Here is a 24,403-nt window from a genome sequence, read left to right as displayed (position 1 = left end):
CAAGTGTGGTCTCAGTCAGGAGTTGTTAACAAGATACAATTAACAAATTAGGCTGAACATACTTCAGATGTTTTAGATGTACATAAAAACAGTACAACATCCTGTCAAACTACTGCCAACTACTGAAACATACCAAGTGACCAAAGGATGAGCTCTACACTTTACTGAAATAAGAAGTTAAGCATTAGAGATGACCCTTGCCTAATAAAGACATAGTTGCATAATTAAAGAAGTGAAAACTTTCATTCTAATTAAGTATATGGACAGAGCATCTTCTGAACAAGGAAGAAACAACAAAAGGCTTGGGGAGAAAACTAAACCTAGATGGATTCTGTGTGGTGTCAGTTCAAAGGGGAAACTGTAAATGATAATACTTTCCACCCGGAAGGAATCAAGACAACTTAAAACTTAATGATCAAATTTGAGAAAAACTGCTATACAGGAAGGTCTCGGTTCCTCAATTGAACTTTCTAAATATACTTTTTAAAAAATCAACTAAAACCATAATGTATGTATAAAAAAACCTGAAAACCTAATTGCCACCTTACCAGAAAACTAAGTTAGCTGAGTAAAAGAATGGGAAGCAGGGTGAGAAAAAACTTTTGTATGTAAGCTTACCACAAATCACTTAAACATAGTTTACTCCTCATTTCTTTAGTTAAGGTATTTTACAAACAGGTTGCAATTGTGATATCCTTCTAGTGTATCAAAATACATGTTCACAGGTTGCTAAGTGGAACGGGGACATAATTCTGACAGGCTTCTGAAGTGATGGAAAGGAAACTTCCCAGGAACTAAGTGGAGCTGAATAACACTTGCTATAAACCAGCATGCCAGACTGAAAACAAGCATGGAAGCAAGGATCCTCCTTGCTTTTGAATTTATTATAGATTTAGGTATTTTTATTTATTTTTTTTTTAACATGATATGTTGCCTTCATCAAAATACATTAAGTCTAATACCTGGAAGACTACTTATGTTTTTGCAAATTGACTTAATGCTTAAGTTTAAAGTAGGTTAACTACTGATACATAAAAGAGAAATATAGCAGGCTAATGTGAAAGTCTACTAACATACAGTACACGACACTATCTACATCACTGTCTAATACACACACTGGAGAAAGCTATGCACATCTTTGAAAATACTGTACTGTTTTGCATTTGTACTGCAGCAATGGCCACGGAAAGAGTCGCTCATATTCTATAATGCACTATATGCATGTTACATAATAAGGCAAACCCTCTCTTTAGTTTGTATTTCTCAGGAATTTTCTGGCAGCCAAAATTCTGACAGCATGGCAAAATAATATACTGAGAATATGAATATTCCAAGGTTGGAATGACACTGATATAACTGTTATCAGGAGCAGCTGATAATAACACAGAACTAAGAATACCTACCAATTGATGGAACAGCAACTCTAAGGTAAAAGAACAATCAAACCAACCAAACAAAAATTCCCAATGAAACCTCCAGTCATCCCATGAATACAAAAATCTAGCCCATGAAACCTGTTTCCTACCTATGAAATAGCAGCAGACTGCCAGCTAGATGCTGTTGTCCCTCATTTCATCTTGCAAAAGTTGCTACTGCAAAGGAGACTCTAGGTTCCCAGCTTTCTTCATGTGCCCAGACAAAACTGTGCATGTGTGTGCACAACTGGTTTAGATCTTTTTATCTTCATGTGTTGGGTCTGGCTGAGATGGAGTTACTTTTCCCCATAGCAGCCTTCATAGCGCTATGCTTTGTATTGGTAGCTAGAAAGGTGGCGACAAGAGGAGTGATAACACACAGTGAATGTATCACTAACATTCCCCCCTCACCACTAGGCTAGGGACAGGCGGGCAAGATCTTGGACAGCCAGCACAGCTGACCCAGTCGAACCAACGGGATATTCCATACCATATGATGTCTGCTCAGATATAAAAGCTAAGAAAGAGGAGCAGGAAGGGGAGCATTCAATATTTATGACATCTCTCTTGCAGAGCAACTGCTACGCATGTAGCCCGGCTTCCCAGGAAGTGGCAGGACATTGGCTACTGATGGGAAGTAGAGAATAACATCTTTTGTTTTCCTTTGCTTCCACATGTGATTTTTGCTTTTGCTTTATTAACATGCCTTCATCTTGACACACAAGGGTTGGATTTTTTTAATCTTATTTTCTTTCCCCCTAGCCCTGCTGAGGAGGGGAGCGATAGAGTGGCTTGGTAGGCACGTGGTGTCCAGCCAAGGTCAAACCACCACACTTCAAAATTTTGGAAAAAATTAACTTTGCAGGATCAAGAAATAAAAAATTAGGAAACATCACACACCCATACAAACTTTTTGTTTAGTTTCCTTCCAGTGGGTTTCATGATATAATATAGTATGATTACAATCTGCTTTTCCAGCTTATTTGAAGTACAAGATAATACAAAGGAGATTACCATTTTCAAGTTCTCAGCTGCCTGAATTTGCAACTAATACAATAAATTTAATTTTATATATATTCACATAGTTTTCTAGAGCAAATACCTTTTCAAAAGGTGGCGATAGTCACCATATCACATCAGATTGGAAGCTCTGAAAAGACAGCATCAACCCATCAAAGCAATTTAAACAGGCATGGGGAGAAGTAGAAATTTTTCTTTTTTTCCAACTGATGATTTCAAAAAAGCACTCTGCTCTCCTCTCTTTGTGCAGTTACACACAACAGTATCAATAAAATTAAAAGAATTTTTTTCAAGGGTTTATTAGATAAATGATTTATCACTTTCTTAGGGAATGAAACTGTATTTTCAGGTTAGAAGATAAGCATTAAGAAAAAGCCACTAAGTATTGAAAATTGCAAAATTAGGCATTATGTAACTTAACTCCCAAAGTCATGCTGCTCCACCAAAGTTAGTTGACGCAATGGCATCTTTCCATTTTGAGAAACAGGGTACTTGATGTCAAAATATTAAAACCATCTCGTAACTAATAGCAGAGACTGAGTATTAAAAAGAAGATCTAAGTCTCAGGGTAAATCTTCCTTTGAAAGCATTTATTGATCTTCCCTTCACAGCACTGTTCACCATTTCTGTAAAGCAATACTTCTGAAAATGGTGATGTAAGCAATGAATAAGTCACAATGACAAGTGGGTAATAAATAATGACTGACAGACTTTCCCTAAGACACAGGAATGTTCTCCAAATGATAAGGATAATCCTAAAGGTGGCAAAAAGGGTTATTGTAGCACAAAACCCATCAAAATTACCGGAAAACTGTAGAGGTCTAAAGAAAGTTAAGGAATGTGAAAGAAAAAAGAATTATTGGACTTTATAAAACACAACTGCAGCAGAATAAAACACATCTACATGAACAGGAAAGACTTAATAAATTAATCCCAGCAATTATAAACAACAGTTATCTAGCTCTGTAAAATCACAAACCTTACAACTTAAACTCAAGTTCTACAAAATACTATATATTTATACAGATTAATCCTTTTCTTTGTCCTAGTACATTGGCCAGGGAACACAGAAGCTGAAGAAAACCAAGAAGACAAAGCTTATGCCAGGTAGTCTAATGCACCTACTTGGATGATATATTCTGTAATAATCTGTGCCTTCCTGAAATACAATGGTATCACTGGTTTTTATATCAAAATACATGACCCCAAAAAAGGCCAAAACCCATCAAATATTGTATGCAGTACAACTTACCAGGTCACACTGTGTAAGCAGAACAACACAAGGAGAAAAAAAAAAAAATAGGGGGTGGGGTGGGAGTGTGGATAACACAAGACAGCAAAACAAGATGCCTAAGGAATGTAGAACAAACAGGTCCATAAGAAAATACTTCAAAGGAAGAGTGCTCATTTGGTTTTAGTCCCTAACTCCTCAGTATCTACTGACATTTCACAGTTGTTTTATGAATATTATCTATACTTCCTACAGTTATAAAAACAGACAGGCCATCAAGTAACCAAGTAAATCCTAAATACTATTTTTTTCTTTAAAAATATTATGCCATCTCTCATGTGATCAAGTTCCACAGAAAGAAAGAACATCTTAATAGTAGAATTTTAAAAAGTCTTTACAAATATATCCTAAAAAAAGAGGTCTTAAAACTTAAATTTAATCATAAAGACTCCCTTGGGGTCATAAACATTACCAGTGTGAAAAGTCAGTATTTCTTTTGCTATGCCAAATAACGTTCCATTTTAGATTGCTGTATTTATTTTTCTTCTTATAATTAGTGCTATAGCATAGGCAGCTGTTAACCAAGTAAACTGGAATAGATATTTATTATTTTCTATACAAAAGACATTCCCAACATTGTCTACACATCTTTTGGTATTTCAAGTCAAAGAAATACTGAAAATTAAAATTAAGATGACCTTCAGAAATACCCTTAACTACCCCCTGCACTAACTCAGATTTTATGAAAAGATATTTGAAAATTATTCAGTGATCACTCTTAAACAAGTTATTTGAAAACAAGTATTTTCAACTACAAATTTACCTTAAACATATATTCTCCTTCACTAAATACTTCAGGCAGGGATCATGTAATCCAAATAGACGAAAAGAAGTGTGGTATTTTGGGGGGAGATAATGATTGTAGGATGGGGTACATTCATCACTGACATATTAACTAAAAAAAGAAAAGTATGTGGACTAAACGGGACGTTTCCTATAAGCATTTGCAGTGGCTGCTCTGTCACTTCTTTGCCCAGTCTTGGTAAATTATACCAGCTCACAGTAGACAGAAAAGCTGTAATTCATCGTAATGTAATCAACATTTATCACTATTCTAATAAAGTTGAATCTTAATTTGCTAGTTTCATTGCAAGAAAATACATCTTATTCATTTCTCCAAATAGCATCTTAACTATCTCAAACGTTGCAGTTTAAAATTAAATCCTTCTCTCATTGCCAACCAGATCACACCTATAACAATTTATTCATTAAAATATTATTTTAATTAAGAATTCATTTTCTAAGCCAAATTCCCACTGATCTGAATGACAGATTTGTCTAAAGACAGTGAACTATGATGAAGTTCCATTGAAAACACTAAAATCATATCTAAAGTAGCTATTTACTTTAAAGTAGAAATTTATATCGCTTCCTTTTTCTAATACCTAATTTCTATCCTTTCTTCATGAAGTAAGCTTTCAAGATCACTTTAAAAATTAAACAATCCATGGTTTGGCCATATTACAGAATTAATACTTCTTTTACCATAGAAAACCCACATGCATGAAGAAGCTCACTAACAAAAATGAAACAAAAAATCCCCTGATATCCAAGATTAACAATTATGCAATCAATGCAAAAATTAAGCTTGAGTCAGAGTTTCAGTTAAATTTAGAGTGAAGTAAAGTAATTATGACCAAATTTAACATTACTTTTTTGCCAGTAGAGTAATGGTTGCTTTACTCAAAAAACATGGGTCACCTTTTTAACTTCTGCAATCATTTTATGTTAATGGATAGTAAATATGGGGTATTTTGTGGATTACCCAGTGCACATTATGCCATAATAGTTGCTTCCTCCAGCAACATTTCAGTATACAAAACCTCATGGTAAAAAGTAAAGACAACATATGACTAGAGACTACCCATAAAACAGGCAGACAAAAAACCAAAGCTTTTACACACTACAATCCTGAAGCATCTCACCTCTTAACTTAATTTTAAATTAGTCTTCATGATCATTTATTACCAGATCTCAAATACTGCAAGAAGTGGTTTGTGATGTACTATTTACTTCACCAAAATTCTTATCACTTGTTACACAGAAAAAATGGTCTTCAGAAGCAGAAAGCTAGTGCGTTTATCTACCCACTCTTCCAAATGAACTAAGGCATGTGGGCAGTCATGTGTTTTACACAAATCATTAGAGATACAGGAATGTTTTGAATAGCCATCAATGGTTACATCATTAACTATAATTTACTGCAATGACTTATGATTTTCATTTCATAGAAGTGCATTAAGAGTGTGTTCTACACATACATTAACACTCCCCATCATAAAATAAAGCCATTTAACTTTTCACAGAGTGACTTTTACGATGCTGTTACAGAAGAAACTAATTGGAGTTAAAGCATTTATTTTCTAAAAGGTCATGCTTTTTTATTGTAGTTTATAATATTTAAATGGCAGCATATGAGTGTGAATGTACGTATGCGAATGCAGGGAACAATACTGTAACCCATCCGACAAGTTCTGCAGAAAACACAGAACAAAAAGTTATTTGCATATCAAGCTATAATGAGGTAAAAGATAAATCTAAATTGTAAACGAGTTTTGGAGACAAATCAATGCTAATGAACAACAATTACTTCAGTCACTGTGTGAATTAAAACAACATCATTAATAAAGCTTAGGTGTTCTGCTGATGAGTATGTCTTTAGTCACCAGCAGATCATACAAGACTTAGTTTAGGAGAAGCAACAAGCACAAACGAACTAAGTTTTAAATCACTTTGTTTTGAAGCTCCACTTCAATCAAAAACTTCAGGAAAGCCTACACAACTCAGAAAATCCCATCCAGTTTTAACGACTGCCCTGAATGCCTGATAAAATCTCAGATTTTCACTAGATAATGACAAGAGAGCTTATAAACCTAAAAGATGACTCAGAACAGTCTCTTTTGTTCCCTTTCGTGCATATAAAATAGTCAGTGAAAAAGCAAAATGTTTCCTTAAGAAATAAAGGGCTTTTGTTTGAGCTAAAAATAAGTCTACGCATGCTGTTCTTTACCTTGAATGCTCAAAACCAGCTGCAGGTAGTAACCATGTATGGAGAAACTACAGAGGGCACTGTTGTATCAGTTTTCAGGAGTTACAACGGTGACAGGGCCCGAGAACAGAGAAGGCTGTCAGGAAAATAAATAACTAAAGAATCCGGAGTTAGAAGAGCATGCAAATGCACTAAACCTAAAACAATAATAAGGCAAAAAGACTCAAGCTGTATTTCTGAAGGAAAATGGAGTGAAAAAAAAGTTCACATAACAGACTGTCAGGCTGATAGGAATACTGCAGGGCACTCGTTTGGCATTTTCCTTTGTAGTACTTTCCATGGAAAAGGTAACTAATCATAGCGCCGCCTTATCCTTTGCAAACAGGAACCTATTACTGGAATCCCACTCATAATCAATATGAAAATGAGTGATGACTGTTATGCAATTCTTTCACAGGCAGAATTTATCAACAGAAAGAGTATCTCCATACCGTACCGTCCTTTTACAGTCTAAAAAGGCCAGTTCCGTTTTATTCCTTTTCATAAAGAGAGTTACAAATCAATCATTTCTGTTTTGAAAATGATAACGTTGGTGCAATATAAACCAAATGAAATCCCAGCCTTTGGAGAAGAATTAAATTTAAACAGACTGATCAGAAACAGTAAAGCGTCCAGCTGAAAACAATGTAACCATGCAACTGCTGTATGTATGCCATGCATATCAAAGCGGGGGGCGGGGGTTAAATAAGTCAGCTTAAATAACTTAGTAATTGTATAAGAAAGCAAAATGATTTTTACACAAAGAATGAGCTTCAGAGATAAAAATATTTCTGAAGACAGATTTGATAAATGTTTTACTGTTCATTTATATGAAAGCTCACCTGTCCTTGATTGTATTTTATTAGAACTAACCCCAATTACATTTCATTAAACACTAATCAATATTAAAACATAGATTACTGCTGCCTAATGAGAAATGTAAATAATACAAAGCTGCCAGTTACCTCAGCACAGAATAAGATAATTCATTTTTTATATTTCTCATTTTTATCCTTAAAAAGCTTGATGAAGATGCCAAGAAAGATACCAAAGTACAGAAATAAGACACGGATAGTACCATCCATTTAAATGGAAGCATAGAGAAGAAAGGTGTTGCTCTTTTTCAACTATGTGGTGACAAAACCCACAAGCAGCATGTTTTACAGTACTACAACAAAAAACAGCACTGTTATGAACACTGATTCAGATTTGTATTTAAAAATGAAAGGCTACGCGGAAGGTCTTTTCAAATTAAGTCAGGCAGTAACTTCATAATAAACCAGAGAATAAATAGGTTAACAGAGAAGATGCCCAAGCAAACAAAACGTACCAGAAAATTGTCTACACCTATATGAATGCATGAACAAAACAAAATCAAAACCACTGACAGTGCCTGTGGATACTCGCTCACATCCATATGCATAAGAACTGTGATGGTAACTGTGGTGGAACTGTGTCTCTAAGCATGCAAAGACAGAGGTACTACATGAAAGGAAACTGCCACAGAAAATAAAAATCCTCTTTTTTTTTTTTTTTTCTTTAAAATCACAAAACCAGACAACACAAATACACCAAGCAGGACCCCGGTTCCTTTACAAGCCACTGAGACCGGGAATTCCTTCTAAGTGATTCTCAGTGATTAAGTAATTCTTTCAAGCCACTTGTTAATAGAAGATAAATAAAACCAAAAACTAATGTGCACGTCAGGAATAGGTTTCATCCAGGTTTTACCACCTTTGGCTTCCAAACTGGTCCTGTATGTGCAATGTTAAGCGGAAAAGTTCACTAAATTTCAAATGCATATATATTCTGTCTTTAGCCTAATTCTGTTCCTACATCAGAATTATTTTAAAATTGCTGAACATACTACCAGTCTAGTAATATGTTAGCTCTTGTTTTTCATCAGCATTGTTTCTAGCAGTCTAGTTTTGCTAAAATAAAGCTTTATCTTATTTTATGGTATCCAGGTATTAATAAAATTTCACTAGCATTCCTTTTATCCTCCTTCTGATGTTTATATGATTGTAGGCAGGCAGGTTGCATGCATGTAAACAAAATGAACAGTTTGTTAGATGCACAGTATTAATAAAATAAATGTATATTAACCTACTAAATATACACTACAACACTAGGCTAAAACAGGTGAAGTTCTCAAGATACATGTTTGTTCTATGTAAAACCTAACTGCATTTTAACTCAGAAATGTTATAGTTCATTCCTACAGATATGCAATCGGATCCAAATGGGACTGTTACTGAGGCTGTTGAGTCTATGCACGTCACTTAAATAGAATTGAAACCATGAAAAAAGTTTTGATAACATTTACAAAATTGACTTAAACATCTTAATGTATTTTTCCATTTAACTACAATACTGAATGCCAAAATGTTAATAGATAACTCTCTAAATATTCAAGATATTTAACAAGATACTTGAGGTTCCTTTCTCCCCATGCAACACAGCACATTAAAACTAATTTTACTATCGTAATTTATTCAAAGCTTGATTATGAGCAAAAGCTGCAAGAAGAAATACAGCATTGTTGATTCATACACAAGCATTTCACTTAACTACATTGGATAATAGCAGTGCTCCTAAAGGAGTATAAAAGCAAAGTGATTAGAAGTCATTACTGTTAATTAGCATTCACTTTACATTGATAGGGATGAACCTTTTCTGTGCTGAACAAATGGAAAGCTTTTATCTGAAAGTCTGCCAAACCTGGTCAAGGTAGGCATTGAAAGAGTGTCAGTGACCAGTAAGTTGAATTCAAAACAACAATAACAAAAAAGCAAAACAAAATCTAAGGATGTATCATCATCCAATTAGTGAAATTCAGTTTTTAAACAGGAAAAGGTTTGAAGGGAATGAGTAAAACTGGAAACTCATACTTCACATTCTGCAATCTCACTGATAAAAGGAGGAAATGTGTGTTTATCAAACTTGCTGCGAGTGCACAGTTCATTTGGCGTCCTGTAAACAATGCCTGGCTGCCCATTTCCAAATGCATGTGAGAATCTTGCAACCCAGAACATCATATTCAGCAGGCAAGGTCACAGTAGAGATGCCCTGGAAATGGGAAATTAGGAAAACTTGGCAATCAGAGGTTTAAAGCTGACCAGAACAAGCCCTCGGGCTTGCTTACCATCTTATACCACCAGCCTGACTGTCTCTGCTTTTTCAATATTAACACAACAAGACTGAGAGTGAGTAAAAACAACTCCATGCACCTAACAGGGAGAAATACAGTGACTTTTTTGTTTACATAAAGCTCAACATTTCTCACGGTAAGAAACTATCTCAAAGACGTTGCTCAAGATCCCCTTCTGCAAAAAAAAAAAAAAATTGACCCTTCCTGAACAGTTCAGATGAGACATGGAGAATGACAGGCATCCTGTTGATTAAAAAAATGTCCTTGTTCCCACCTCATTTTAAAATTCAATCTAAAAAAAAAACCCAAACAAAACAAACAACAAAAAAACCCCAACCCTGTTTTGTGAATAGAAATAAATAAATAATTGTATTTTACATTGCTTAAAGCACTGCCAACTATGCAATTACTTATTACTCTCTTCCCTTAATCCACACTGTTATTCACTGCTGATGGCAACGGTCAACCCCTTACTGGAGGAAGCTAATGGTCATTCCCTAGCTGGAGAAAGCTAAGGAGCTCTACTCCAGGATTAGTTAAAAGAAAAAATAACAAGTAAAAAAAAAATAACTGTTGAACGTTATGAGTTCAAAGGGACAATGCATATTCTCACAGATAACATCTACTCATTGTAAAAGATAGAGGAACCTGGTTTATACCACATGAAAAACCACAGCAAATATTTGGTCTCCAAAAAAAAAAAAAAAAGATCATATTTTATGAAGAAACATGGTTATTTATTTCTTGTCAGTGCAGTAACCATTTCATACAATTTCTAAAAGTTCACGTTTAACTTTCCTGTCTAAAGGCAAAAAGAAATGTGCTAAGAGATATGGTCTCCAAATGTTCACCTAATCAACATGAGCAGAAGAGGGCCCAAAATATAAATTCCGTGGTTTTTTATCTACCACTGCTCCCCCTAACTGGGCACTTGAAGATTATTCAGGATGTTTTTTCAATACTGATGTTATAATTTCCCTTACTGTACATAAATTCTATGTTTCAAATGCTGAATTATATATAAAGTTAACCTATCAAAATATCAAGGGCACAGTATTCTTCATTTGCAATAATCTTAAAATATAGGGAGAAAAATTAAGGAAGAGTGATTATTCTGGAAATTTGGCCGAAAGACAAATACCTCCTCCTATAATTTAATCTTTTTCAAAAGTGTTGAAAAATATACCCTTGAGGAATTTGTCTATACATCTACAAATAAATCATAATGGGAAAAATATCAGATTTTCTTCAACTGGAAACATGTGAAATGATAACTAGAACAGAACTGTTCTGCACACTTCTGAACTCTATGAATCCTAATCAGTGAGAGGGGGAAGCTACCTACTTTGTCTGAACCTACTAACTGCAAAATTAGTTTGGTGAACAGGATGCTGAGGTCCTCAGATTACAGATTCTTAAAGTCAATCAGGATTCCCTAACAATATTTAGATCTTTAAGACTCCTAAGAAAATCTGCAAACCTTATCTGCATGAGTTAAGAGTACATTATTAGTCTTTATTCACGTCAATACTGCCACTGAAGTCACGAGGACTACCAAGAGCTGATTAAAATGGATATATAAAAGCCAAAAGACTACTTCTAAATACTTTATTGTTATGCATTTAATAACAATGAAGAAGTGAAGCAACGCCTGCAGTAGAATACCAAGTTACATTTATTAATGTGTTTTTCCTGATGGGAGCATCTAAATGTTTGGCTGTACAAAAGCCACAGAAAATCAGTCATCAGACTGAGTCCAAGAACTCTTTTTACTCACTGGCCACAGCAGCTAAATTCTGGAGAAGGATGAAAGACTGTTTCCTTAGCATGGAAGACTATTAGCAATAACAAGGAAGCGAAAGCTTCATCTTCTGTGGGGGAATTAAACCCTATCCAAAGGCCACAGAATAACCTTGTATTTCATTCATTCACCTTAAACTCCAAAGAACTGTTTCATGAAGTGCTCAAAGTCTTAGGGAGTTTATATGAATAATGATAGGACTGAAGTTACCTCTATTCCACCTGAACCTGCACAGCATCTGAGACAAAATATCATCTTAAATAACATCTAAAACTACACAGCTATTGCAATTTTAACTCTCAGACAAGAATACTTCCTGTCTTCAGTAAACATCAGTCCGGGTTCACTTTAAAAATCATGATTCTGTGCTTTAAAAATAACTATAAAATATGGGTTGTATTAATAAGTTCTTCATTGCTGTAACTAAAAACCATGTTACTCATTCCTACTGACTGAGTTATAAGATCAGTGTTCCAGAATATGACAATATTTTAGAAAATAATTTTTCTTTCTTTCTCCTTCCACATTACTGATAAAATGAAACAGTGCCACAAGCAAAGGCTATTATTCAAATGTTTCATACATGCAATATATCCAACATCAATTCTTATTTTTCAGCTGACGATCAATAGATTATATCATAATTAATAATCCTTCAGTCCTGAGATCCAATATATTAATTTATTTCAAGTGTACTCTGTTTTTTTGTAAGCTTGCAGGTTCTGAAGCCACAAAGTGCACCACAATAAGAACTCTGACAGAAATAACATGTTAAAGCTGAAAATGCACTGAAAATCAACTTCCATGCTTTATAATAAACACGGCCAGATATATTACAAAGAAACTGTAAATATAATCAATTTTTAAATACTAATTTCGAAAAACTCAAGTCATGAAAAATGTTATTGAAAAAGATGAAAAAACAGCTAGAAGAAAAAATGTTTTTATCAAGTTCAGGAATTCTACAAATTACTCCAGCAGTGGAAACTTACCCAATAAAGGCAAAGCCTTCCCAGAGCAGAGGAGATAAGGCAAGAAACTTGGAAGAGGACAGAACTATCTACTGGAACCCAGAACTGAAACAAATTATCTTAAACTGAACTGGAATCTGCTACAACTTCTGCCCTAAACAAAAGTTTAGCCATAGTCCCATAAGACACAGAAAACAATCCAAGATTCAAGTCATCTGACACTACTTCTGCATGTGCTCGCATAAAACATCAATGTATTATTTGGACAAGAGCACAATTACATTGAAAAGGGGAGAAAGCGGCTAAATATGCCTATATTGAGAAGTAAGTTTCATAAAAACACTTCCATGCTAAAGTCTTTCCAACCACTAACAGGAAAGAAACACAGTTTTCCCACATATTTACTGGTTTAAAAGACAGTGCCACGATAAAACCCTGAAGGAAATTCAGATATCTAAGAAACCCTAGTGTTTACATGCTTTGCTGGAAAAATCTCCAGTACATAAAGCAACACACATGGACAAACAAGGGTATTGGTAATCCCTATTCAGTAACATGGAATGTAGATTAAATTATTCCTTAGATGTCAGTGTCTCACAAAGTAAATATCCTACTATCTGGTGAGGACTGCATAGTAAGATACATTGAGACATCATATATTTCACAATATATATTGAATACAGAATCTAAAACGGGGCGTTAGGCAACTAAAAAATAAATATAAACTTCCTTCATACCTAGCAATCATCTGGGTTTGTGATGATAAAATTAGCAGGTTTAAAGTTATCGGCAGTCAATATCACTTTGAGTCCCACGAACTAGAACAGGACTGTCGTCCTGGGTTTCTCAGCACTGCAGGGGAATATTTAACTTTTTAGAAATCTTGCTCTTGTAACATTGATTTTAAAACATCAAACACTTTTGAATTCATACTAGTTTTTCAAATATGTTTTGTTTAAATTTTTTATAAAGTACTTTCAATACAAGCATTCTTTACAAATGGAAAGAGAGGCACACTATGTGATTTTGATCTAGACACACCTTTCCTGTATTCTCACGCCTAAACCATTTGACAGAAAAATGGAGCTATGTTAGTTTGACCAGTGTTTTGAAATTATGTCCACTCAAGGTTGCATTTTGACAAGGTTTCCCCAGAATTCCTCCCCTCCCTTTGACAGAATGCAAATTGAGCTCTCTGTTTAAAAAAAAATTAACATCTGGGGGAAAAAAATCCTAAAGCAAAATCCTCAGTGATTAAGGCTTATGTAGTAAAGCTACAAAACTGCACTTATAAAAAAAATGTGAAAAAATAGAAAGCTTTCAAAGTTAGTGTTAACACACAAAAGAAAATTTTTCATGTCTTTTTCTTAAAACTAAAAAAAACCCTCAGACTTACAGCTGCTGTAGTTTATGCCCCCCTGATAATTTTGCAATTATTCATCAGAATATGCAAGACTTCTACTGAAACTTCTGCACCAGAATTTCGTAGATAGGTTTGACTGTAAAGACATGGTTATCCAAAGTCTAACATAAAGGCAGTATATTGCTAATATATATGTCTTTAAAATATCATATAATGTAACTAATATTTCTACACAGGAAAGGAATAGTTATTTAGTTCCAGACAACTTGATAACATCTCTTTCAACTATAGTCATAATTATCATGTACAAACTTCCAAAGCAGAAGTTGTCAAGATTTAACATTAGCATTAATTTATGTCAGACATCCATTTCTCCAAAGACAGCAAGAATTGAAAAGGAAGTATCATCTTAATTGCCACTAATCTGCCTGTTTTTAATTAAATTGATCAATAATTTATTATCGTACCCAGTGGCAGAAAGCTGTTAGCATGCAGCTTTGAGAGACAGCATATACTAGTCCTTCTAATTTCTATCTTGGTTCAAACATAATTTAAAAATACTGCACCACATTTCTTTCAACTCCTGTACTGCATGATATGCACATTCCATTTAAAACCTCTGTGAAGCACTCTAGAGCATAATCATAGAATCAGAGATTCATTTAGTTTGGAAAAGACCCTTAAGATCAATCGAGTCCAACTGTGAACTTAACACTGCCAAGTCCACCAGTAAACCATGTCCCTAAGGACCACGTCTGCATGTCTTTTAAATACCTTCAGGGATGGTGACTCAACTACTTCTCTGGGCAGATTATTCCAATGCTCAATAATCCTTTCAGTGAAGAAATTTTTCCAAATATCTAACTTAGATCTCCCCTGGTACAACTTGAGGCCATACAGCCTATACGCACTGTTCTCCTGTTTCATAGTCTCATACTCCAGTATGGGTATATGATCTTGATTTTACTTTAGAGAAACATGATTTCCCTGCCAAAATTGTTTAGAAGATGTAACATTCGACTCCCAACATGGTTCAGGAAGCATTGTGCACTCAAATCACATTCTTAGGTCTTATCTGTACATTTGTGGGGGTTTTTTAACTGAACAAGTAAGCCTGAAGATTTTAGGTTCATGAATCTCAGTTCTTATTTCAATGGAGGAAAGGGGGCTAGAACATGTTCAATACCTGAATTGAAGGCTACAAATATCTTTAGCTGAAGTTTCAGGAAGTAGTCTACATGTCTGATCAATAAATTTAAATGTGCATTTACTTTTTTTTTTAAATAGCAATTGATACGATTTTCTGAACATTGTCTTAGCATTGTGTATCTGTGCAGTGCTTCTGTATTGTTTCAGTACTGTGCGCTGCAGTCAGCAACACAATTAAGTGGTATAGACATAGCACGTTCACTCAAATTTTGTGTAAAACACCTGGGGTCAATGAGAGGTTTTTTATTTAGTTCAGTGACTTAATTCTGATTTCATTCCAGTGAAAAATAAAGTACTACATTAAACATTTTGGAAAAGAGCAGAGAATAACTTTCTAGTGGTTTAGGAAATATGCATATTATCTCCCTTTAATTGGTTTTATAGCAAAAAAAAAGATTGATATATGGTATTACCATTATGTGATATATTAGAATATAGTTACAAGGCTACCTGTAGAGACAAACTGACATTGTAAAATATGCTGTAATACCTTGTGAATAACCTGCAACATACAAGCAAGTAACAGATTCAGGTTTACAGAGCATAAGCATAGACAAACGGAAATGTCTAGACATTACTTTCCATACATCGATAAATGCAGAAAACCCAAAAGATCTCTCATTCCAGTAATCAAGCAATGCATTATTTCAAACATGAAACTACATAAATATTTTATTTATAGATAATTTTCACAATTATGGTTTTTGTAGAATATGCTCAGCGCCTGTTACAGGTGTCTTTATTAATTAGGAACAAGGCTTTGGCTTGAAATAGGAATTAATAAGTCTCATTTAAATTGGGGAAAAAGGAATAAAGTTATGCTATATATTTACCATGCTAGGAAGAACAAAGGAATAGAAATAAAACCTGTAAAAGTGTTCACTTCCCTTAAATATTTAAGTGGATCATTTACTTAAATTTATAAATGAGTTAAGCAACATACTTGTCTCCAGTTATTTAAGTCTTTTCATTCAGCATACCTTAACAAGTTTCATGAGGTGGTAAAGGTCTTCAACCTCATCCTCCTGACATGTGGTATACACTTTTCCAGTATTTACACTGGTACCCTTTATGAAACCACGATAGAGTGGCAAATCCAGTGCATCAGCATATAGGTCAATGGCATGGTGTCCTACTGTCTGATACATATAGCTGTCCAATTCATCAGTCTGCCCTGCCACAGTTAAGAAACAATCATATTAGGTACATTACTTCAACAATTACTACAGATAATCATAATACTACAAAGCACTGAGAAAATCTAAATGTTAATATTTTTTGGTTCACAAACAGATGTTTGGTGACAATACCTCTATAAACATGGAAAGAAAAAAAATAGATTTCTTCACCCAACAGACGTATGGAGAGGAAGACATCTGTCACAAACATGCTGCCTATTTCAAAATTGTGGTGTCTATTTCTTCCTTAGTATTTCTCCCTGCTTCATCCAAAAATCTCGTAACAGTCCAATTCTGCTCCTATTTATATGGTAATTTTAATAGGATCACAGTTCATAGACACAAACCCATATGCATTTCAACATACTCAGAGCAAGAAATTTGGAATGCACTGCAACACAGAGAATAAGCAATAAGTTGTCAAATTTACAAAAACTTTCTTGTTAAAATTGTTGTCATGGTCATCAGGAAAGAAGAAGAGATTATTTCTACTTAAGTAGAATAAAAGTAGACTGCTGTAACATTTTGACATTGCTTAATATATAAAAAGAAAACGAAATCTGTTGTAATAGCCAGGCCCTTTCTACCTTCACTCCTTTTAAAATTAAGCTTGAAATGAAATCAACAATTCGCCACCATTTCCTTAACCAGGATGAAAAAATTAACCGAGTTTTCTTACAAGCAGTTTACAGGTAGAACATAAGAAAAAAACAGCCAAAATGCAGGCATCATGGATTAGAATTAAATCTCAAATTATATGATAAACCATTTACATATGAAATCTTTCAGATAATTTTTCAGATTATAAAGCAATATATTATTATTGGTGAAACCTCCACTTTATTTATTGAAAGCTAACACAGTTCACTATTTTAATGCTAATTTGTAAAACTGAAACTCTGCAACTCTGCCATATACCCATGTAGCACACCTTGCAAAGAAAAAGGTCTGTAACATTGATCAAGATAACTAATTTGTGATGTAACAATTAGGTCATGTCACATTCTATACCATACAACAGAGACACTTTTGCTCAAAATAGTCAAATACAAACCCATAATCACAACTAACCAACGTAGAGCAGAAGAGTTGATTTAAAAGAAAACTCAGTGTTTTTCAACATACATGAGTATGACAAGGTCTTTAAACTGATACTCAGTTCAGAATACACAGTTTCTTTATTAATTGAGACTCTCCAGGCAACAGTGGTACAAGATAAAATAAAATGAATGGCACAGAATCTGCTATTGCCTGAAGCACCTCAATTAACTTTCCACAAAATTTCCAACTACACACTTAAAGAGAGCATTTTATGATTTTAATGACAATATTCTGCATTTCTGATGTGGATAAATTAGTTTAAAGACAACATATTTCAACAAGATTAGAGATGATTATGTCCTAGCTACCCAGAAAATAAATTGTTCCTGTACTCTTCAGCATTTTCCAGTTGTATCCGTGACTCATTTGTGATGGCAGCTCCCATTTTCCTTCACTTTCTGTGTATCTTCTTACTATACAGTTACCAGATATCACAATTTTTTAACATATGTTGACCAGTAAACCTATGTTAACATGCTTTAGCATCCTCCACTACTGACTGGGAAACAACTCACTTCCTTTTCAAGTCTCATTTCAAGTTCAATTCATGCTCTAGTCCAACACAGAAGTACTCAGCTCATCTTCTCACCTCACAGCTGACTTAAGACTACCTGAGTTTCTCCCATTCTCTTTCATAGAAACAGGTCTAGGTACAGCCTGTGACGAACTGATCAGTTCTTCAATCCATTTCACAAATGCTGGGTTAGAATAATGGAGGAAGATACACCAGGCTAAAACAAATGAGCAGCAGCAAAACTGCATATTTTTGGCAGCTGGTTTATGAAATGTTTTATGCCAGTTTAAAGCATTTCTAGAAATACAGTGTTTATTTGGTTTTATTATGTCTCTACCACCTTTTACTATCTGTGCTACTGAACTCACACAATCCCTTTGTTTACCACCAGGAATATTCATATTCTGCCTTCTTCAAATTGTGTAAGCCTTTCTTTTACTAATCTTCATTTTCTTCTGTTTTTTTCCCCTTTAAGGAAAAATACACTTAATACATCTCCATAGCTTTTCCCCCCACTACCTCTTTTAGGATTTCCAAATTGCCCTTCAATATGCAAAACTATATAAAAACACATAAAGGAACTTAATTCAGGCACTGCTCTGCCTTCATTGTTTCTAATATTAAAAAAAAATCTCCTTTAAGAAATATAGCTTTCATACCTGTGTTTTCGGCAGGTCTTAAATTGGCTAAAGCAACAATCTGATGCCCAGCAGCAACACACTGCATCATATTATAACAGCTGTCCTTCCCACCACTGTAAGAAAGAGAAAATAGTGTCATTTGAAAGTACTGATAAAAGTTTTAGCTTTTTATGATGTTTGCCTAACTACTTGAAAATTAATATCATCAGAGCTGGTCATAAAGTTTTGAAATAAAAAAAGAAGTTGCAAAATATTAACAGTAGGAAAAGGATGATTTCACCTTACAAGGTTTACTATATATGTATAGTGCCTACATACAGTATCCATAAAGTACATATTCAGTTTTGCATCTTATTACTAATCTGAAAGGCTCCAAGAAGAACAGCCACTTACACTGGAATCCCTTTAGAACCAGGACTGTCTTCTACTCCAGAGCGAAATTACCCTGTACTATTACTAGATAACTTGGATTTGAAACCCAGTATCTGCTCCAGAGAGTTGCCAGCATCAGCAATCTTTTTAAATGAAGACTGTCATGTTAGGAATAACATTTATCCTTCGTGGGATACTCTGCCTAAAGTATCAATGTTTTAAATGTATTTTCCATTCTCAAAAGCTGCAATTATTACAGGCAGCAGGTTCAGTTGACACAACATACAAATTTTTTACTGCATATAATTGCAAATAAAAATAATTACTGCTAATAAAAAAACCCAAAACAACAGAAAAACAAACAGAAATATATTCTTCTCTGAGGCCTAGAGATTACACTCTAACACAGAATATAGTTAATTTTTACATTCGTTCAAGATCTAGTGGAATCTTTTCCACTATCAGTGAGCAAAGAATCCTGTTATCCTGGTATAAGTCAAATATATTATTTTTCAGGGATTTTAATCACCATCAAAAAAAATATTACAGTCTAACAATGAAACTAAGAGTGCTCTAGAATACACACAGCTTGCGAAATCCACATTCAGACTCACAGCCTTCAAACTACAACTGCAGGTAGAGATTCTGTGCAGCTCCTTTAAATGCCAAGTCACAAAAACCAGTTCAGGGCAGGAACTGGAACAGAGATCTAGATCAGCTTCCTAAAACTTCGTCTTGCCTTAGAGTCACTGAGACATGGACAGATGAACAGATAGTACAAACAGTCCTAGCTACAACAGACCATCGGTTTTCTTGGGACCACACCATTACTAACAAACTTCAGCATTTCCAATGTAAAGTTCCAACTTTTATCTAACCCTCTATGCAAACGCTTAAAAGTGCATTACAGGAATGTAACCATAAACTTGTTCCCCTCAAATTCTGTTTTTATCCATGCTAAAATTCTGTATGCTGACCTTAATTTGCTGCATAACTCAAACCTAAAACAGAAATAGCGTAAATAACATGGCATCCTTTCGTACTTAACAGATTCTCATAAAGCAGTTGCTTATGTTTCAGTGCTATGAAAGTAAATATAAAAGTGATAATAAATAGATTCCTAATTCAAGGTTCCATCTCTACCTGACATCATTCTCATGCATACCTACAACTTTCTTCTAAAAAAAAATATTTTAAAAATCATGTGTTCATTAGTTCGGGATACTGTGCTTGATAGCTTGAAAACAGATCATATTTACTTCATAATGTGAAATTTCAGTCTTAACAGAATCATAATGAGACAAAGACTCTTTCCTTAATCAAAGCCTCCCACTAGGTCTGATTTCAACTCCATACACAACTTCAGACAAATAATTACATGACAGCAGATAATTGCCTGTGCTGTTTACAGCATTTCAGTATTATTTTTTTTAAATCAAAAATTAAAAGGACACTTGGATATGTCTATTAATCTTTTCTACTAATTTATAAAAAAAAGACATGTTAAGATAAGGCTACATTCAGATTTCCCACACATGACCACTGGTAACTTGACTGAAATTTGTAGAGTGCTCACTGGATCACATGCTACTACGTTGTGACTTATTTTCTGTATTACTGTTACCATAGCCCTAAAAACTAACCGTACCAAGAAACAAAACAAAATGGTGCCTACCTACAAGGCCTTCTAACCTAGCTGTTAAACACATGCTGGTTAAAACCAGTGAAGCCAGACAGCCCATGCTGTGGGAGGAAGGTGGACTCAGCACAGTCCCAGCCTGGCTGTTTTCTAATAGATTGTAACAAGAAAACCCAAAACCAAAACCCAAACTAAAACCAAACCAAAACCAAAGCAAAACAAACAAAGAAAACAAGCTTTACAAAGAGAGATGAAGGCAGGTACTGAGGTAGCCTGGGGACTCCTCTCTATTCTCATCACAGAAAAAAAATCACGAGGCCTTTTTGTAGGAAACCGACAAAGTCAGGCCACAGTCAGGGTTAGTTTTGACAGTGTTGCAAGTATGTTAACAGTTAGGCTTATAAACAAACAAAAAAAAAGAAGAAAAAAAATAAATAAAATAAATAAGGTAACCATAAAGATACAAGTCTATAAAAGACTTCTGAACAAAATTCCATTCACAAGTATAACCACTTACAGTAAGAAAATTCTAGAAGAATTAGAGTTGGAAAACATCATATTTCAAGTTGAAGACCGGCTTTAAAATGTCTATGATTTAGAACAAAACACAATACAGGATTTACCCCATAAATACCACCTTAAAGCAAGACTATCAACTTTAAGTGTGGCCAACATTTTAAAAGAAAAAGAAACAGCTTAAAGTAGTTTTATATATAATCCTGACCTTTTCAAAAGTAAGAAGCACTTTTCAAATACTTTTCCCCCCCTCTGATCTTTGAGGCTAGCTCTGTTACAAAGATTTCGGACACTTTGATGTCTCTTTAAAACTTTTCTTAAAACTATTACTGAAACTAAATCCATCCTTGTAAAATTGCCCATTAAAATAGCAACTGTGTTAGAAACCTGTTTTTAGGATTTTATTTCATCCTGCCTTTTAACACATTCCTCTGCTTAGAGCACATCAAAATAAATAAACCGGGAAGACCAAATCTTATCTATAAAACAAGAAAAAAGCATCAAAGCTGATTTTCCTACTTTGTATTTAAGCAAATCTTGAAAAACATAGATAACATTTGCTGTATTTTTTCCTCTTTGGATGATGTTTGGAATGATTTGGAACTGTTGTGGCCAAACCCCGATTTCAGATTTCAGCAAGGTGTGATATTTGACAGTGCCTGAGGGAATTTAATACATTAAATGTAAGACTTCAGTTACTGCATCCAAAAATAAAAATACACTGCTCCCATCTGCACAATTCTTTTCTGTTTACAGGCTTCCTACCTTGTTGGTAAAAGAACACACCTGTCCTTGTTCAGAAAAAAAGTCAATGGCTTTCCACAAAAGTACAAACAAGCTGTTTACAGTACAAGAACTGCAGAAACTGATGGAAAGCTGCAAGAACACAGAGGGAGTGAGCACAGTAGCCCCTGACAGATAGGGCTGGGTCCGACTGCAACTACTTCAATGAGTGATCTTCATCTTTTCAAAAAATGAGCAAAATTAAATCTCTCTCAAAAGGCACACCAGAAAAATCTACCGTTAAAGAGTTCAGAAAATTTATCCGAAGACAGTTAAGATATTCGGAAAGGAAAAGCAGCTGGAAATTGAACTGCAAGCGAGCAAACCCCCTCCAACCGCGGGGCATGCGGCAGCGGCTCTGCACCCCAGGGACCGCTCCCCCCGGCGCCGCAGGCGGCTTGCTTGGGAGGCCGGGATAACGGGAAGCAGGCGGCCGGGGAAAATCACTGTGGGTGGTGTTTTCGGGGGGGGGGGGGGGGGGGGGGGTTGCTTAGTTTGGGTGTTTGGGTTTGGGTGGTTGGGTTTTTTTCCTTTTTAAACAGACAGTAGTAGCTCTTGAGCATCCCGGCAGCAAGGGAAAAGCCGAAGAGAAACTGTTGCCGCGTTACCCCGCGGAGCGGCGGGGACCGGCCCGGCGCGGCCCCGGAGGCACCCAGCACGGGCAGCCAGCGCGGGCAGCGGGACGGCGCCGCAGCCGCCCGCGCCGGGCAGGGGCAGGCGGGGAGCGCACGGGCGGCAGGGCCGGGGCAGGGGCGCTCCCCAGCGGGCGGGCGGGCTCGGCCTCTCCCCGCGCCCCGCTCCGCCTGCCAGACGCCCCTCGCTCACCCGCACGGGCGCTCCCCCAGCCCGTTACCTGATCAAAGCCACTACTCTCATGTCGCTCACGGGCGCGGGGGGCGGTAACGCGAACGGGGAGGTGCGTGACAGCTGCGAAACGCAGCGGGGAAGGAAGCCGGCCAGCCAGGGCCACGCGCGCCGCCGGCTCCTCCGTTGCTACCGCTACCGCTTGGCCGCCTCCCGTCAGTGGACCCTCCTCCCGGGGCAGACCGGGAGACTGCCTGAGCAACCGGAGGCACGGCAGGCCGCCGCCCGCCCGCGCCCGGGAGAGCCGCGCCGCCCGTGCCGCGGCCCCGGGAGCCGCCGCGGGGGCTGAGGCCAGGCGCGGCCCGGGCACGGGCGGGGCGGAGGGCGCGGCCGCGGAGGCAGCGCGCAGGACGCCTATGGCGGGCAGGGAGGCCGCGCCGGTAGGCCCGGGCGGGCCGCCCGCTGCGGGGGCTGCCGCGAGAGGCGGGCGCGGCCGCGGGAGCGCCCCGGCGTTCCTGTCGCCTACCCCTGCCCGCCTTTTTCCTTCTTGCCGGCTGCAAGCAGTAACGGAGCTGTTCTAAGCGAACGATTGCGTTCTAGGAGTGGGGCCACCGAGCGAGGGGGCCGGTCCGCCCCTTCCCCCTCGGGTGCCTGCCGGGCGGCCCGCGTGCTGTTTGGCGGCCCGGGGGAGGGAGGGGGCGGGAAGGGCCCGCTGCGAGGGGAGGAAATGCCGCGGAGCTTCAAAAGTCGCTGCGGACCTGTCGCAATCGCGGCTGCTGGAGCCCGGCGTGGGGTGGCCACCCTGGGATGCTGCTCGCCCGGCGGCGGGTGGCCCACCGGCCGGCTGCGGGGCGCTGGGCGAGAGAGCGGCGCTCCCTCAGGCACCCCCCGACTCTGGGGCTGGGGGGTCCGCCGCAGGAGACCCCTTCCGACTCGCCCCGCCGCCCCCCAGCAGCCTGTGTGGAGGGGCCAGAGCCGGAAGGGAGCGGACCTGTGTGCTCCACCTGCACCCTCGGGTTCAGCTGCTGACCAAAAGTCTCATCTCGCCATGCGGTCTGTGTCTGGGGCCAATCTGAGCAATCCTGCCGCTGTGCAGACGACAGGCACCTCTGTAGGTTTGCAGGCTGCATCAAGGAAAAGCTTACCCAGGGGCTCAGCTTCTGAATCCAGACACAATTTCATGTCTCCTGAGTCACAAGAAAAACCTGCGGGTTAGTTCTGCCCATGAAACCGTATTGCTAGGCCAACTTTAAAAGGCTTACACCACCAGATAAAACCATTGTTGGGGGTATCATACGTGGCAGTGTTTCAAGCAGCAGTCTGAGGGCTCACCGCTCTCCAGGCATTGTTTCAAAGTGCCTGTGGGTCCAAAATGGGGACGAGCACCCAGTGTTGTGCTGCTGGTTGCTGGCCCTCACTGGAGCCTGGTGTGTGGGGGAGCAGCGGGGACAAGCGTGGTGCCTGGGGGAGCCTCAGCACTGCCCCGCTCAGTGTCTTCATCTGCGGTGCCACCGCTGGTCCTGGCGATCCAACCTGGAAGTTGGCAGGGACCAACAATGCTGGTTCATGGTTCCCGTTGAATTTAGTTGAAGCAACTGGTGCAGCT

The 24,403-nt window shown here is 37.5% G+C and overlaps 1 protein-coding gene across 2 annotated transcripts in view; it reads right to left on the bottom strand.

Moving 5' to 3' along the window:
- The window catches only part of DPH6 (diphthamine biosynthesis 6), a 210,215-nt gene extending 187,175 nt beyond the window's left edge, over positions 1-23,040 (bottom strand). Inside the window, exons 1-3 of one of the 2 annotated variants that reach the window (XM_055716488.1) lie at positions 22,847-23,040; positions 18,702-18,796; positions 16,230-16,423 (exon numbers count right to left, since the gene is read on the bottom strand). In XM_055716488.1, the coding sequence (XP_055572463.1) occupies positions 16,230-16,423; positions 18,702-18,796; positions 22,847-22,869 (312 nt within the window). In that variant the 5' untranslated portion in view covers positions 22,870-23,040. Of the gene's footprint in view, positions 1-16,229; positions 16,424-18,701; positions 18,797-22,846 lie in introns of those variants that run through there. The other variant, XM_055716490.1, reaches the window with a different exon arrangement.
- Between the last annotated feature and the right edge of the window lie 1,363 nt (positions 23,041-24,403).

Source organism: Falco cherrug, chromosome 7 (assembly GCF_023634085.1).
Source record: "Falco cherrug isolate bFalChe1 chromosome 7, bFalChe1.pri, whole genome shotgun sequence".
Classification (NCBI taxonomy): domain Eukaryota; kingdom Metazoa; phylum Chordata; class Aves; order Falconiformes; family Falconidae; genus Falco; species Falco cherrug.
The sequence above is the reverse complement of the archived record's forward strand: the minus strand, read 5'-3'. Positions and strand labels throughout refer to the sequence as shown.